General features: G+C 39.3%; 1 protein-coding gene across 1 annotated transcript in view; it reads right to left on the bottom strand.

Moving 5' to 3' along the window:
- The window catches only part of LOC133652123 (zinc finger protein GLI2-like), a 66,608-nt gene that overhangs the window by 16,345 nt on the left and 33,973 nt on the right, over positions 1 to 16,290 (bottom strand). The window contains exons 3-7 of the mRNA XM_062050571.1: positions 14,186 to 14,267; positions 8,819 to 9,015; positions 7,005 to 7,190; positions 1,826 to 2,000; positions 1,560 to 1,752 (exon numbers count right to left, since the gene is read on the bottom strand). Of these exons, the coding sequence (XP_061906555.1) occupies positions 1,560 to 1,752; positions 1,826 to 2,000; positions 7,005 to 7,190; positions 8,819 to 9,015; positions 14,186 to 14,267 (833 nt within the window). The remainder of the gene's footprint in view (positions 1 to 1,559; positions 1,753 to 1,825; positions 2,001 to 7,004; positions 7,191 to 8,818; positions 9,016 to 14,185; positions 14,268 to 16,290) is intronic.

Here is a 16,290-nt window from a genome sequence, read left to right as displayed (position 1 = left end):
CGGTGTGGCTTCAAAGTCCTACTAAAAACATTTTGACAGATTTTTGAGCGCCGTGTGTAATGTTCTTTATTTTCAATGGAACATTTAAAGTTTTGCTGTTGTTCACTGGCGTCATATCGCAATCTACACGTATCTCTTATGTGTGACTGCCATCTACTGGTCACACTTATCATTACACCACGTACCAAATAAAATTGCTTTCGAGGTTGGTAAGCACAACCAGAATGATTCCGTACATTAGGCGCACCGAGTTATAAGGCGCACTGTCAAGTTTTGAGAAAATGAAAGGATTTTAAGTGCGCCTTATAGTCCGAAAAATACGGTACATGAAAATGCTCTCTCCGAGTGATTTTCTAGTTTTTACTGAATTTGATACGACAAATATATGTACGATCAGTGTCAGAGCTTGGTCCGCATTGCCGGCAGTAAGTCGGACCAGTTTCCAGTGAGGGTTGGACTCCGCCAAGGCTGCCCTTTGTCACCCATTCTGTTCAGAACTTTTATGGACCGAATTTCTAGGCGCAGTCAGGGCGTTGAGGGGATCTGGTTTGGTGGCTGCAGTATTAGGTCTCTGCTTTTTGCAGATAATGTGGTCCTGATGGCTTCATCTGGCCAAGATCTTCAGCTCTCGCTGGATCGGTTCGCAGCCGAGTGTGAAGCGACTGGGATGAGAATCAGCACCTCCAAGTCCGAGTCCATGGTTCTCGCCCGGAAAAGGGTGGAGTGCCATCCCCGGGTTGGGGAGGAGATCTTGCCCCAAGTGGAGGAGTTCAAGTACCTCGGAGTCTTGTTCACGAGTGAGGGAAGAGTGGATGGTGAGATCGACAGGCGGATCGGTGCGGCGTCTTCAGTAATGCGGACGCTGTATCGATCCGTTGTGGTGAAGAAGGAGCTGAGCCGGAAGGCAAAGCTCTCAATTTACCGCTCGGTCTACGTTCCCATCCTCACCTATGGTCATGAGCTTTGGGTTATGACCGAAAGGACAAGATCACGGGTACAAGCGGCCCAAATGAGTTTCCTCCGCCGGGTGGCGGGTCTCTCCCTTAGAGATAGGGTGAGAAGCTCTGTCATCCGGGGGGAGCTCAAAGTAAAGCCGCTGCTCCTCCACATGGAGAGGAGCCAGATGAGGTGGTTCGGACATCTGGTCAGGATGCCACCCGAACGCCTCCCTAGGGAGGTGTTTAGGGCACGTCCGACCGGTAGGAGGCCACGAGGAAGACCCAGGACACGTTGGGAAGACTATGTCTCCCGGCTGGCCTGGGAACGCCTCGGGATCCCCCGGGAAGAGCTGGACCAAGTGGCTGGGGAGAGGGAATACCCCTGGCTGTGAAAATGTATGTCGTCAAATACAGAATGTTGACGCCACCTTAAGAACCAAGAAGAGTAACCAGTATGAAGAACAGGATGGAGCAGGACTCGATGAGTCGGTCCATTTGAACGGGTCGTCCACGTCTCATAGTTGTTGTTTAAGGTCGACCAAGTCAAATTCTATTTGCCAATGAAGCTGATTCTGAAAAACGGGTTTCAGTGTGATGAAATGTTTCTTGTGTTTGCTTTACTTTAGAGACGAGGTCACTGCAGTGAGTGCTGTTGGACAGTGAGGAAAGCCCGAGGCTGGGCTGGCAGCCAGGGAAGATGGCGGCTGGCTGGATGAGAGGTGGAGTGTGGCTGAAAGCACAGATGCTCCTCTGCTGGGAGAGGAACTGTTGGTAAGCCACCGTGTTGATGGGATGAGGGAAGGCGAAGGACGGGCTGCGAGCGGAAAGACAACACATTTAGGATACATCCAATCATACGTCAGACTTTTTCAGATGCGCCACGGTACCTGAGACCTCCGACCGACAGGTGGCCGTATGAGCTGCCGGAACGGGTGCTGTTGATGTACGGCAGCAGTGAGCTGGGTGATGTGCGGATCATCGCCTGGACGTCCATGTTGGCGTCGGACAGAGGCGAAAAAGACAGCGTCCTCTTTCTGCTCAGCCTGGGGTTCCATCGTGGCACTGTGTGTGTAACAGAGGTAACTACATGTGTGTGTAACAGAGGTAACTACATGTGTGTGTAACAGAGGTAACTACATGTGTGTGTAACAGAGGTAACTACATGTGTGTGTAACAGAGGTAACTACATGTGTGTGTAACAGAGGTAACTCCATGTGTGTGTAACAGAGGTAACTCCATGTGTGTGTAACAGAGGTAACTACATCGCTACATGTGTGTGTAACAGAGGTAACTACATGTGTGTGTAACAGAGGTAACTACATCGCTACATGTGTGTGTAACAGAGGTAACAACATGTGTGTGTAACAGAGGTAACTCCATGTGTGTGTAACAGAGGTAACTACATGTGTGTGTAACAGAGGTAACTCCATGTGTGTGTAACAGAGGTAACTCCATGTGTGTGTAACAGAGGTAACTCCATGTGTGTGTAACAGAAGTAACTACATGTGTGTGTAACAGAGGTAACTACATCGCTACATGTGTGTGTAACAGAGGTAACTACATGTGTGTGTAACAGAGGTAACAACATCGCTACATGTGTGTGTAACAGAGGTAACTACATGTGTGTGTAACAGAGGTAACAACATCGCTACATGTGTGTGTAACAGAGGTAACTACATGTGTGTGTAACAGAGGTAACAACATCGCTACATGTGTGTGTAACAGAGGTAACTACATGTGTGTGTAACAGAGGTAACAACATCGCTACATGTGTGTGTAACAGAGGTAACTACATGTGTGTGTAACAGAGGTAACAACATCGCTACATGTGTGTGTAACAGAGGTAACTACATGTGTGTGTAACAGAGGTAACTACATCGCTACATGTGTGTGTAACAGAGGTAACTACATGTGTGTGTAACAGAGGTAACAACATCGCTACATGTGTGTGTAACAGAGGTAACTACATGTGTGTGTAACAGAGGTAACAACATCGCTACATGTGTGTGTAACAGAGGTAACTACATGTGTGTGTAACAGAGGTAACAACATCGCTACATGTGTGTGTAACAGAGGTAACTACATGTGTGTGTAACAGAGGTAACAACATCGCTACATGTGCACGGACATGCTTTAAATCCACACTGCATGCCCTACTTTGCTCCTTTAGCATAAAAAGACGCGTCCTTTATATTTTAATTAGTTTCAACTTGAAGTGATCTTTCCCGCTCAAGATGGCGTCACAACCAAGCGTTGGCGCCGCCCACATGCGTGCACCTTGTTAGGATTCCGACATAACTACTTGATAATTCCACATGCGTGCACCTTGTTAGGAGTCCGACATAACTACTTGATAATTAATTAGCCGGGATAAGCATCACACGGACAGGCTGGCCGCATCGTGTTTAATGAGGCCAATTTGCTGAGAATTGATTCCAAGCAGGAGTAAACGAGCAATGAGATCAATTCCGACTAGGAAATGAGCGACTACAACTTCTTTGTTGTTGTCACCACAATACACTAAAGCTTCTAAATCCACGCCACGTAACTTGATGTCATCGCATTTCACAAAAGACTGATGATGACAACATAATCAACGGTCAACTTTGTTGTAAGTGAGTAAGTCACAAAGGTGGGAACATTTATTCTCTGCAGAACTTTCAATGTGATGGCGCATGAAAACTAAGTGGTGACATATTTGCTACCTCTTCAAGCTACATCTGCGATTGAAAATGTACACAAACTTTTACTGTACGTCATCTTCTCTATCTGGTCAGGATGTATAATGTATATGTTCCTTTTTGACTGTACTTCAATGTATAATAGACTGTATTTATATTATTCACATGTGAATAATGCTGTATAATAGACTGTATTTATCTCCCCCCGGATAGCAGAGCTTCTCACCCTATCTCTAAGGGAGAGACCCGCCACCCGGCGGAGGAAACTCATTTGGGCCGCTTGTACCCGTGATCTTGTCCTTTCGGTCATAACCCAAAGCTCATGACCATAGGTGAGGATGGGAACGTAGATCGAGCGGTAAATTGAGAGCTTTGCCTTCCGGCTCAGCTCCTTCTTCACCACAACGGATCGATACAGCGTCCGCATTACTGAAGACGCCGCACCGATCCGCCTGTCGATCTCACCATCCACTCTTCCCTCACTCGTGAACAAGACTCCGAGGTACTTGAACTCCTCCACTTGGGGCAGGGTCTCCTCCGCAACCCGGAGATGGCACTCCACCCTTTTCCGAGCGAGAACCATGGATTCGGACTTGGAGGTGCTGATTCTCATCCCAGTCGCTTCACACTCGGCTGCGAACCGATCCAGCGAGAGCTGAAGATCCTGGCCAGATGAAGCCATCAGGACCACATCATCTGCAAAAAGCAGAGACCTAATCCTGCAGCCACCAAACCAGATCCCCTCAACGCCTTGACTGCGCCTAGAAATTCTGGCCATAAAAGTTATGAACAGAATGGGTGACAAAGGGCAGCCTTGGCGGAGTCCAACCCTCACTGAGAACGTGTCCGACTTACTGCCGGCAATGCGGACCAAACTCTGGCACTGATCATACAGGGAGCGGACCGCCACAATCAGACAGTCCGATACCCCATACTCTCTGAGCACTCCCCACACGACTTCCCGAGGGACACGGTCGAATGCCTTCTCCAAGTCCACAAAACACATGTAGACTGGTTGGGCAAACTCCCATGCACCCTCAAGGACCCTGCCGAGAGTATAGAGCTGGTCCACAGTTCCACGACCAGGACGAAAACCACACTGTTCCTCCTGAATCCGAGGTTCGACTATCCGGCATAGCCTCCTCTCCAGCACACCTGAATAGACCTTACTGGGAAGGCTGAGGAGTGTGATCCCACGATAGTTAGAACACACCCTCCGGTTCCCCTTCTTAAAGAGAGGAACCACCACCCCGGTCTGCCAATCCAGAGGTACCGCCCCCGATGTCCACGCGATGCTGCAGAGTCTTGTCAACCAAGACAGCCCCACAGCATCCAGAGCCTTAAGGAACTCCGGGCGGATCTCATCCACCCCCGGGGCCTTGCCACAGAGGAGCTTTTTAACTACCTCAGCAACCTCAGCCCCAGAAATAGGAGAGCCCACCACAGATTCCCCAGGCACTGCTTCCTCATAGGAAGACGTGTTGGTGGGATTGAGGAGGTCTTCCAAGTATTCCCTCCACCGATCCACAACATCCGCAGTCGAGGTCAGCAGAACACCATCCTCACCGTACACGGTGTTGATAGTGCACTGCTTCCCCTTCCTGAGGCGGCGGATGGTGGTCCAGAATAAATTGCGATTACATGGAGTACATATAGTACATATATACATTTAGTAAGAAAAGTTACAATACTTTATTGATACATATTATTTACAGGCTTTGCAGGGCCCTGACTTTGACACTTGTGTTTTAAACAATATAATAGAGCAGGGGTCACCAACCTTTTTGAAACCAAGAGCTACTTCTTGGGTAGTGATTAATGCGAAGGGCTACCAGTTTGATACACACTTTAATAAATTGCCAGAAATAGCCAATTTGCTCAATTTACCTGAAACTCTATGTTATTATTAATAATTAATGATATTTACACTTAATTGAACGGTTTAAAAGAGGAGAAAACACGAAAAAAATGACAATTACATTTTGAAACATAGCTTATCTTCAATTTCGACTCTTTAAAATTCAAAATTCAACCGAAAAAAAGAAGAGAAAAACTAGCTAATTCGAATCTTTTTTAAAAAATGTAAAAAAGAATTTATGGAATATCATAAGTAATTTTTCCTGATTAAGATTAATTTTAGAATTTTGATGACATGTTTTAAATAGGTTAAAATCCAATCTACACTTTGTTAGAATATATAAGAAATTGGACCAAGCTATATTTCTAACAAAGACAAATCATTATTTCTTCTAGATTTTCCAGAACAAAATTTTTCTAAGAAATTCAAAAGACTTTGAAATAAGATTTAAATTTGATTCTACAGATTTTCTAGATTTGCCGGAATAATTTTTTTGAATTTTAATCATAATAAGTTTGAAGAAATATTTCACAAATATTCTTTGTCGAAAAAACAGAAGCTAAAATGAAGAATTAAATTAAAATGTATTTATTATTCTTTACAATAAATAAAAATTTTTTTTACTTGAACATTGATTTAAATTGTCATGAAAGAAGAGGAAGGAATTTAAAAGGTAAAAAGGTATATGTGTTTAAAAATCGTAAAATAATTTTTAAGGTTGTATTTTTTCTCTAAAATTGTCTTTCTGAAAGTTATAAGAAGCAAAGTAAAAAAATAAATGAATTTATTTAAACAAGTGAAGACCAAGTCTTTAAAATATTTTCTTGGATTTTCACATTTTATTTGAGTTTTGTCTCTCTGAGAATTAAAAATGTCGGGCAAAGCGAGACCAGCTTGCTAGTAAATAAATAAAATGTAAAAAATAGAGGCAGCTCACTGGTAAGTGCTGCTATTTGAGCTATTTTTAGAACAGGCCAGCGGGCTACTCATCTGGTCCTTACGGGCTACCTGGTGCCCGCGGGCACCGCGTTGGTGACCCCTGTAATAGAACATGACGAAAGTGGAACATATGTATTTAAAATAGATAACAAAAAAGAACTGAATTATTTTTAAATAAATGCTAATGCAGTCTACACCTGCAACAACATGAATATTTTCTCTGTTAAAAAACTGCGCCAACTAAATGACTCAAAAAGATGATACCATACCTTTATAAAACATTTTTTTTTTGCAATATATTAAAAATAAATAAATAAAAGTAGGGAGGAGCTTAAAACTAAATTGCAACACGTTTTTGGAGACTTGCTCACAACTTGTCAAGGAGAGTGTTATGGAGTTGTTGAAGTGTGTATTTGATGAAGTAAAACATAACAATATGCTTTAGCATCATGTTAGCTAGCAGGTGATACTCATTTAGCATGCTATATATTGCCCGGTAACACGTTAGTATCGGTGTCATAAAGAAGTTTCGGGGACTATATATATCAGGATTTTCAAAAGCAGCTTGAGAAGAATTTATGGACTCACCATCAATAGGGCTCACATAGTCAGACATGTGGGCCCCTGCGCTCAACCCAGCACCGTGCATGAGTAGATCCCCGTAGGGCCTCTGGTGGCTCGCCATCAGCTGGTAATACTCGGTTGGACTTGCTCCAAGAGGAGGAGGCGGAGGGAGCCCCAACAGGCAGCCATCTTTGAAATGCTCCTGAGCCACTAAAGAGGAGAGAAAGTCTCTTCAAAGTTTTGTAGCGCTAATTGACTTCCGCTACCGTGCATGCGGTCTTAATTCACCTAAACCTCGGAAATGATAGTTTGGTGAGTTTTTGTGGACGTATGGAAGATACTGTCGGAAGTGGAAGCTTTTTGAACAGTTTGGCATTAAGTGTTCTGTTTTGTGAAATTATTCAAGACGCGTTCAAGTGCATGTGACTCAAATGTTTCATTGTTATAAAATTGGTTTGTTTACACTCTTAGCTGACGTTCTTGCAGTTATGTGAATGTATAGCGTGTGGATATCGTCGTACGCACAGCGGTCGGCTGTTTTTAAAAGGTTATTGTTAGAATAATTGTTTCTAAATGATCGCAAAATCTTTGTATTACATTGAGTTCTTGGCAGGGAGACGGGAGCTGTCTTTGGGGCCTACCAGGAGGAAGGCTCGTAAAACTCCACTGTGACTTCAAAGCGGACAGATGGAAGGATCTGCCCAATTTCCAGACAAACTCTTTTTAAAGTATTTTACAAACTCTCTTTGAACTGTTTTATGGAACTCTTTTTGAACTATTTTACGACCTCTTCTTTTGAACTGTTCGGTAACCAAAGGCAACGCTGTTTACGACCCACGTCCCTCTGGAAGCAGCTACGGTCAGGTGGGGGGAGAAAGTCAAATAAAGAAGGAGGAGTGCAATCTTTTGGCAGAGCGTGGGTGCAAGACTGTACAGAGAGTACAATGGCCGCGTCTCTCCTCAAAATTGAGTCCAAATTTAATTCTGTCTATGTTTGATTCTTTGCTTCTTGTGTTGTTTAATAGATGTCATCAGTGTTTGAACCTGACAGTTATATTCTTCCAACTAGTGGTTAGAGTGTCCGCCCTGAGATCGGTAGGTTGGAGTTCAAATCCCAGCCGAGTCATACCAAAGACTATAAAAATGGAACCCATTACCTCCCTGCTTGGCACTCAGCATCAAGGGTTGGAATTGGGGGTTAAATCACCAAAATGATTCCCGGGCGCGGCGCCGCTGCTGCCCACTGCTCCCCAAGGGGATGGGTCAAATGCAGAGGACAAATTTCACCACACCTAGTGTGTGTGTGACAATCATTGGTACTTTAACTTAACTTTAACTTTAACATTAGCAGAGTAGAGTGTAGCAGAAGATTTATCTCCACATCCATCCATTTCCTACCGTTTGTCTCTTTTGGGTTCGCGGGGGGTGCTGGAGCCTATCCCAACTGCATTCAGGCATATCTATCAAATTTTCCGGATAACAAAGAAAATTATGGTCTTTCCTCCAAAACAAAAGCAATACAAAAACTCAACTGGGGGTGGACTATTTTACTGGCCTGCTTTTACTTTGAAGGGCTGACTTTACAGAAAGAATTATGCCAAGTTGCCCGAGTGGGCGGACTTGAAGAAGCGATTATTTTTTCATCCGATGAAGGATAAAATACAGATAATTTATGTAAAAAAACTGGAATTTTCAGGGAACTATTAAAACGGGAGAGCTGGAGGGGAAAGTAGGGCAAAAAAAAGGGACTTTGCTGGGGAAAAGAAGATATATTTGCCTTTGTGACTTTCTTTTATGCTGCAGGTTACTGTAAATGTTGATGTTATATTTCAACTTACACTGGCTGGGGTTCAGGCCTCTGGCTGCCGAGACGAGTGTGGGGCCGCCGTGCACGGAGCGCAGGTAGTGCTCCATGTGGGGGTTGATGTAAACGTGCGGGGGACTGAAGGGGGAGTCACTGGAGGCCCTGGCGGCAGGAGAAAGGCGGATCAGGGAAACATCCGAGATAACAGGACTTCCTGTCACACCTGCAGGGCTGAGAGAGAGCAGGCAAAATGACCTTCACATGCCAAAGTGCACTAATACAGTATGTACTTGACTGTATACTAATATGAACTTGACTGTATACTAATATGTACTTGACTGTATACTAATATGAACTTGACTGTATACTAATATGTACTTGACTGTATACTAATATGTACTTGACTGTATTCTAATATGAACTTGACTGTATACTAATATGTACTTGACTGTATACTAATATGAACTTGACTGTATACTAATATGTACTTGACTGTATACTAATATGTACTTGACTGTATTCTAATATGAACTTGACTGTATACTAATATGTACTTGACTGTTTTTTGATTGATTGAGACTTTTATTAGTAGGTTGCACAGTGAAGTACATATTCCGTACAATTGACCACTAAATGGTAACACCCCAATAAGTTTTTCAACTTGTTTAAGTCGGGGTCCACTTAAATTGATTCATGATACAGATATATACTATCATATATACTATCATCATAATACAGTCATCACATAAGACATTGAATTATTTACATTATTTACAATCGGGGGTGTGGGAGGGGGGAGGATATGGACATCAAGTAGTGGACAGAGAGAGAGAGAGAGAGAGAGAGAGAGAGAGAGAGAGAGAGAGAGAGAGAGAGAGAGAGAGAGAGAGAGATCAGAAGGCATAAGAAAAAGTATCTGCATTTGATTGTTTACATTTGATTATTAGCAATCCGGGGAGGGTGTTAGTTTAGGGTTGTAGCTGCCTGGAGGTGAACTTTTATTGCGGTTTTGAAGGAGGATAGAGATGCCCTTTCTTTTATACCTGTTGGGAGCGCATTCCACATTGATGTGGCATAGAAAGAGAATGAGTTAAGACCTTTGTTAGTTCGGAATCTGGGTTTAACGTGGTTAGTGGAGCTCCCCCTGGTGTTGTGGTTATGGCGGTCATTTACGTTAAGGAAGTAGTTTGACATGTACTTCGGTATCAGGGAGGTGTAGTGGATTTTATAGACTAGGCTCAGTGCAAGTTGTTTAACTCTGTCCTCCACCTTGAGCCAGCCCACTTTGGAGAAGTGGGTAGGAGTGAGGTGGGATCTGGGGTGGAGGTCTAGAAGTAACCTGACTAGCTTGTTCTGAGATGTTTGGAGTTTAGATTTGAGGGTTTTGGAGGTGCTAGGGTACCAGGAGGTGCATGCGTAATGGAAAAAGGGTTGAACGAGAGTTCCCGCCAGAATCCTCAAGGTGCTTTTGTTGACCAGAGAGGAGATTCTGTAGAGAAATCTCGTTCGTTGGTTAACCTGTATACTAATATGTACTTAACTGTATACTAATATGTACTTGACTGTATACTAATATGTACTTGACTGTGTACATGCTTTTGGAGTTTTTAAAGAGATACAGTACAGCACTCTCAGGTGGTTGCCAATATTGCAGCGAAATGTGATTTTTGGCAGCAATAACATGAGTTGAATGGCAGACAGTGCAAGATGCTTAAGTCATTTGGATTGGAGACATAAACAAAAACAAACATTGCTTGAGACTAAGCGATAATAAAGGTTATTTTTCAGTTAGTTGACATCGTTTTCCTCGATTAGTGCAACATTTTAATGGGTACATTTTGTTGCGCGGGCGGGGATGAAAGAATGGCTGAGAAGTCTGCGGCGAAAGAAGAAAATACCTTTGGTTTTATTCTAAAGTTTTCAAGGTGGTGGCAATTATTTGAAGTTTCCCTTCTTGGTTTGTATGGATTTTGACATACTGTTAGTTGGGTTGTCTCGATACCAATAGTTTGGTACCGGTACTAAAATGTATTTCGATACTTTCCTAAATAAAGGGGACCACAAAAAATGTCATTATTGTCTTTATTTGAACAACAAATCTTAGTGTACATGAAACATATGTTTATTATTGTCATTTAGCCCTTAAATAAAATGTTGAACATACTAGACAACTTGTCTTTTAGTAGTAAGTAAACAAACAAAGACTCCTAATTAGTATGCAGTAACATATTGTGTCATTTATACACGTATTATTTTGTACACATTATGAGGGACAAACTGTAAGAATTGATTATTAATCTACTTGTTTATTTACTGTTAATATCTGCTTATTTTCTCTTTTAACATGTTCTATCTACACTTCTGTTCAAATGTAATAATCACTTATTCTTCTCTTCTTTGATACTTGACATTAGTTTTGGATGATACCACACATTTAGGTGTCGATCCGATACCAAGTAGTGACAGGATCATACATTGGTCATATTCAAAGTCCTCATGTGTTCAGGGACATATTTACTGACTATGAATATAATGATTTTTTTAAAATAAAAAAAGATTTTGTGATGATAAAAACATCGATGTAATCCTAGTACTATCGACTAAATATGTTCTTGTACTTGGTATCATTACAATGGATGTCAGGTGTAGATCCACCCATGGCGTTTGTTTACATTGTGACGCCGGTGAGCTATTGTATCCTCCTACGGTGTGTAGTGAAGCATGTTTAGCTTTTCCTCGTCCTCCAGTGATAATGGTACTTGTAAGAAACGTACTTTATTCGTCGCCGTGGAGACCAGGATTAGTGATTTAGAAGTAGCTACCACACTGCAGACTGCGGAAGGACATTAGATGCTAACTAATAATAATGAATTACATTTTTAACGCACTTTTAACGCATTTGTTAAAATCTCAAAGTGCTACAAAGTATTAAAAAAATGAAATAAAAATAGGTAAAAAATTAAAAAAAGAAAGTTAGAATATATAATGGAAAATCTCAATAGAAATAAAAAGATGAAAAACACTAGATAAAACAGATAAAATAAGAAATGAATAAAGTTGGTATGGTATAAAAACATGAAAAACACTAGATAAAACATAGATAAAAATAGAAATAAAAAGATGAAAAACACTAGATAAAACATAGATACAAATGGAAATAAAAACATGAAAGCACTGGATAAAACATAGATTAAAAATAGAAATAAAAACATGAAAAACACTAGATAAAACATAGATAAAATAGAAAATAAAAACATAAAAGCACTGGATAAAACAGATAAAAATAGAAAATAAAAACATGAAAGCACTGGATAAAACAAAGATTAAAAATAGAAATAAAAGGATGAAAAACACTAGATAAAACATAGATAAAAATAGAAATAAAACATCAAAGCACTGGATAAAACAGATAAAAATTGAAATAAAAAGATGAAAAACACGAGATAAAACAGATAAAAATAGAAATAAAAAAATGAAAGCACTGGATGAAACAGATAAAAATAGAAATAAAAAGATGAAAAACACTAGATAAAACATAGATAAAAATAGAAATAAAACATGAAAGCACTGGATAAAACAAAGATTAAAAATATAAATAAAAACATGAAAAACACTAGATAAAACATAGATAAAAATATAAATAAAAACATAAAAGCACTGGATAAAACACAGATAAAAATATAAATAAAAACATGAAAGCACTGGATAAAACAAAGATTAAAAATATAAATAAAAAGATGAAAAACACTAGATAAAACATAGATAAAAATAGAAATAAAAACATGAAAGCACTGGATAAAACAAAGATTAAAAATAGAAATAAAAAGATGAAAAACACTAGATAAAACATAGATAAAAATAGAAATAAAAACATGAAAGCACTGGATAAAACAGATTAAAAATAGAAATAAAAATATGAAAAACACTAGATAAAACATAGATAAAAATAGAAATAAAAACATAAAAGCACTGGATAAAACACAGATAAAAATAGAAATAAAAACATGAAAGCACTGGATAAAACGAAGATTAAAAATAGAAATAAAAAGATGAAAAACACTAGATAAAACATAGATAAAAATAGAAATAAAAACATGAAAGCACTGGATAAAACAAAGATTAAAAATAGAAATAAAAATATGAAAAACACTAGATAAAACATAGATAAAAATAGAAATAAAAACATAAAAGCACTGGATAAAACAGATAAAAATAGAAATAAAAAGATGAAAAACACTAGATAAAACATAGATAAAAATAGAAATAAAAAGATGAAAAACACTAGATAAAACGTAGATAAAAATAGAAATAAAAACTTGAAGGCACTGGATAAAACATAGATTAAAAATAGAAATAAAAAGATGAAAAACACTAGATAAAACATAGATAAAAATAGAAATAAAAACATAAAAGCACTGGATAAAACAGATAGGCAAGCAGTGCATTTAACAACAAGAAGTTAGAGAACTAGCTAGCTAGCTAGCCATGTCTTAAAGCACCTCTCACCTTTATCTTTACTTTTTACACCAAAATGCGTCCATTCTCCCTTTTCTGTCTACACACTGTGTCTGCTTGTAAGTACTCTGTGTGTGTGCGCTGCCCAACATGCTCCTCTGCTCCTAAAACCAGCAATGTCACCACGTGACGACGCACCGGTGCTTTTCAAAATGAGTATAGTAGCCTTTTTGATTCATTAGTACCGCGATGCTACGCTAGTACCAGTATACTGTACAACCCTACTGTAAGCTCAATTCTGCTACAGCAAACAACATTAATGAGGACATTTGGAATATTTCCCAAAAGGTTTTAGGCGCATGGTTGAAAAAGAGAGCAAAAGGTAAAAAGCGTCTGGTTGTAGACGCCACGTCTCATCCAACCAAAACACTTGAGAAGAGTAGCTTCCTGTCAGCTGCTTCCTGTACAAGCACACTTGTTACAGTGACGGCACGCGGTGATGAAGGGGCTCACACCGAGCTGTCGTGTTTGGCAATCAAAAAGTGGACCCCGACACGGGAGCAGGTAACAAAGCGGCACACCGGGCGACAAATGACACAGCACTTCATTTGCTGTTCGGCGTTGCAGTAATTAGGTGAATTTGGCACAGGCAACGAGAGGGACAGCAAGATCAGGGCCTTGATGAATGAGGGGTCCACTGTCAAGATCAAATCACATTCATCAAGGTGGCTGAGTCTGGAGACAGGCTCCCGGCCCCTCCCCCACAGCGCACCTTGATGAATGACTCCACCACACCTGTGTCGCCATCATGCGTGTGCACGTCAGACTTTATCGACTTCATCCAAACCAGGCTGCTCAGTATCACATTTGAAAGTTCTCAGGCCCTCACAAGCTGGAAAACTCCCCCCGAAAGTTTTGGAAGAGTGTGACCATTGCAGCGTCTCACCCGTGCAGGGCGTGCAGCATGTGGGGCTCGTAGTGGTGGCGCATGTTGACAGCCACGGGCTGGTAGAAGGATGACAAGATGTCTGGAAACACAGAAGACATCCTTTCAATATAGGAAACAAGAATACTTGGCACTGTCATTGATGCATCATCTCAGGGCTTTTCAATCAATCAATCAATCAATCAATCAATCAATCAATCAATCAATCAATCAATCAATCAATCAATCAATCAATCAATCAATCAATCAATCAATCTTATATAGCCCTAAATCACCAGTGTCTCAAAGGGCTGCACAAGCCACAATGACATCCTCGGCTCAGATCCCACACCAGGGCAAGGAAAAACTCACCCAATGGGATACCATGAGAAACCTTGGAGGGGACCGCAGATGTGTGTTTTTTACATTGAAAATCAACTTTTGCCTTGAAAATCAGTTTTTACCATGAAAATCTGTTTTTACCTTGAAAATCAACTTTTACCTTGAAAATCAACTTTTACTTTGAAAATCAGTTTTTACCTTGAAAATCAACTTTTACCTTGAAAATCAGTTTTTACCTTGAAAATCAACTTTTACCTTGAAAATCAACTTTTGCCCTGAAAATCTGTTGTTACCTTGAAAATCAACTTTTACCTTGAAAATCAGTTTTTATCTTGAAAATCAACTTTTACCTTGAAAATCAACTTTTGCCTTGAAAATCAGTTTTTACCTTGGAAATCAACTTTTACCTTGAAAATCAACTTTTACCTTGAAAATCAACTTTTACATTGAAAATCAACTTTTGCCTTGAAAATCAACTTTTACCTTGAAAATCAACTTTTACTTTGAAAATCAGTTTTTACCTTGACAATCGGGTTTTTACCAAGAAAATCAGTTTTTACCTTGAAAATCAACTTTTACCTTGAAAATCAACTTTTACCTTGAAAATCAACTTTTGCCTTGAAAATCAGTTTTTACCATGAAAATCAGTTTTTACCTTGAAAATCAACTTTCCCCTGAAAATCAGTTTTTACCTTGAAAATCAACTTTTACCTTGAAAATCAACTTTTACTTTGAAAATCAGTTTTTACCTTGAAAATCATTTTTTACCTTGAAAATCAGTTTTTACCATGAAAATCAGTTTTTACCTTGAAAATCAACTTTTACTTTGAAAATCAGTTTTTACCTTGAAAATCAGTTTTTACCTTGAAAATCAGTTTTTACCATGAAAATCAGTTTTTACCTTGAAAATCAACTTTTACCTTGAAAATCAACTTTTACCTTGAAAATCAACTTTTACCTTGAAAATCTGTTTTTTTCTTGAAAATCAACTTTTGCCTTGAAAATCAGTTTTTACCATGAAAATCAGTTTTTACCTTGAAAATCAACTTTCCCCTGAAAATCAGTTTTTACCTTGAAAATCAACTTTTACCTTGAAAATCAACTTTTACTTTGAAAATCAGTTTTTACCTTGAAAATCAGTTTTTACCTTGAAAATCAACTTTTACCTTGAAAATCAACTTTTACCTTGAAAATCAGTTTTTACCTTGAAAATCAGTTTTTACCTTGAAAATCAGTTTTTACCTTGAAAATCAACTTTCCCCTGAAAATCAGTTTTTACCTTGAAAATCAACTTTCCCCTGAAAATCAGTTTTTACCTTGAAAATCAACTTTTACCTTGAAAATCAACTTTACTTTGAAAATCAGTTTTTACCTTGAAAATCAGTTTTTACCTTGAAAATCAGTTTTTACCTTGAAAATCAACTTTTACATTGAAAATCAACTTTCCCCTGAAAATGAGTTTTTACCTTGAAAATAAACTTTCTCCTGGAAAATAAATTTTTACCTTGAAAATCAACTTTTACCTTGAAAATCAGTTTTTACCTTGAAAATCAGTTTTTACCATGAAAATGAGTTTTTACCTTGAAAATCAACTTTTACCTTGAAAATCAACTTTTACTTTGAAAATCAGTTTTTACCTTGAAAATCAGTTTTTACCTTGAAAATCAGTTTTTACCTTGAAAATCAACTTTTACATTGAAAATCAACTTTTGCCTAGAAAATCAGTTTTTACCTTGAAAATAAACTTTCTCCTGGAAAATAAATTTTTACCTTGAAAATCAACT

Source organism: Entelurus aequoreus, linkage group LG01 (assembly GCF_033978785.1).
Source record: "Entelurus aequoreus isolate RoL-2023_Sb linkage group LG01, RoL_Eaeq_v1.1, whole genome shotgun sequence".
Classification (NCBI taxonomy): Eukaryota; Metazoa; Chordata; class Actinopteri; order Syngnathiformes; family Syngnathidae; genus Entelurus; species Entelurus aequoreus.
This window is presented reverse-complemented; position numbering and strand designations above follow the sequence as displayed.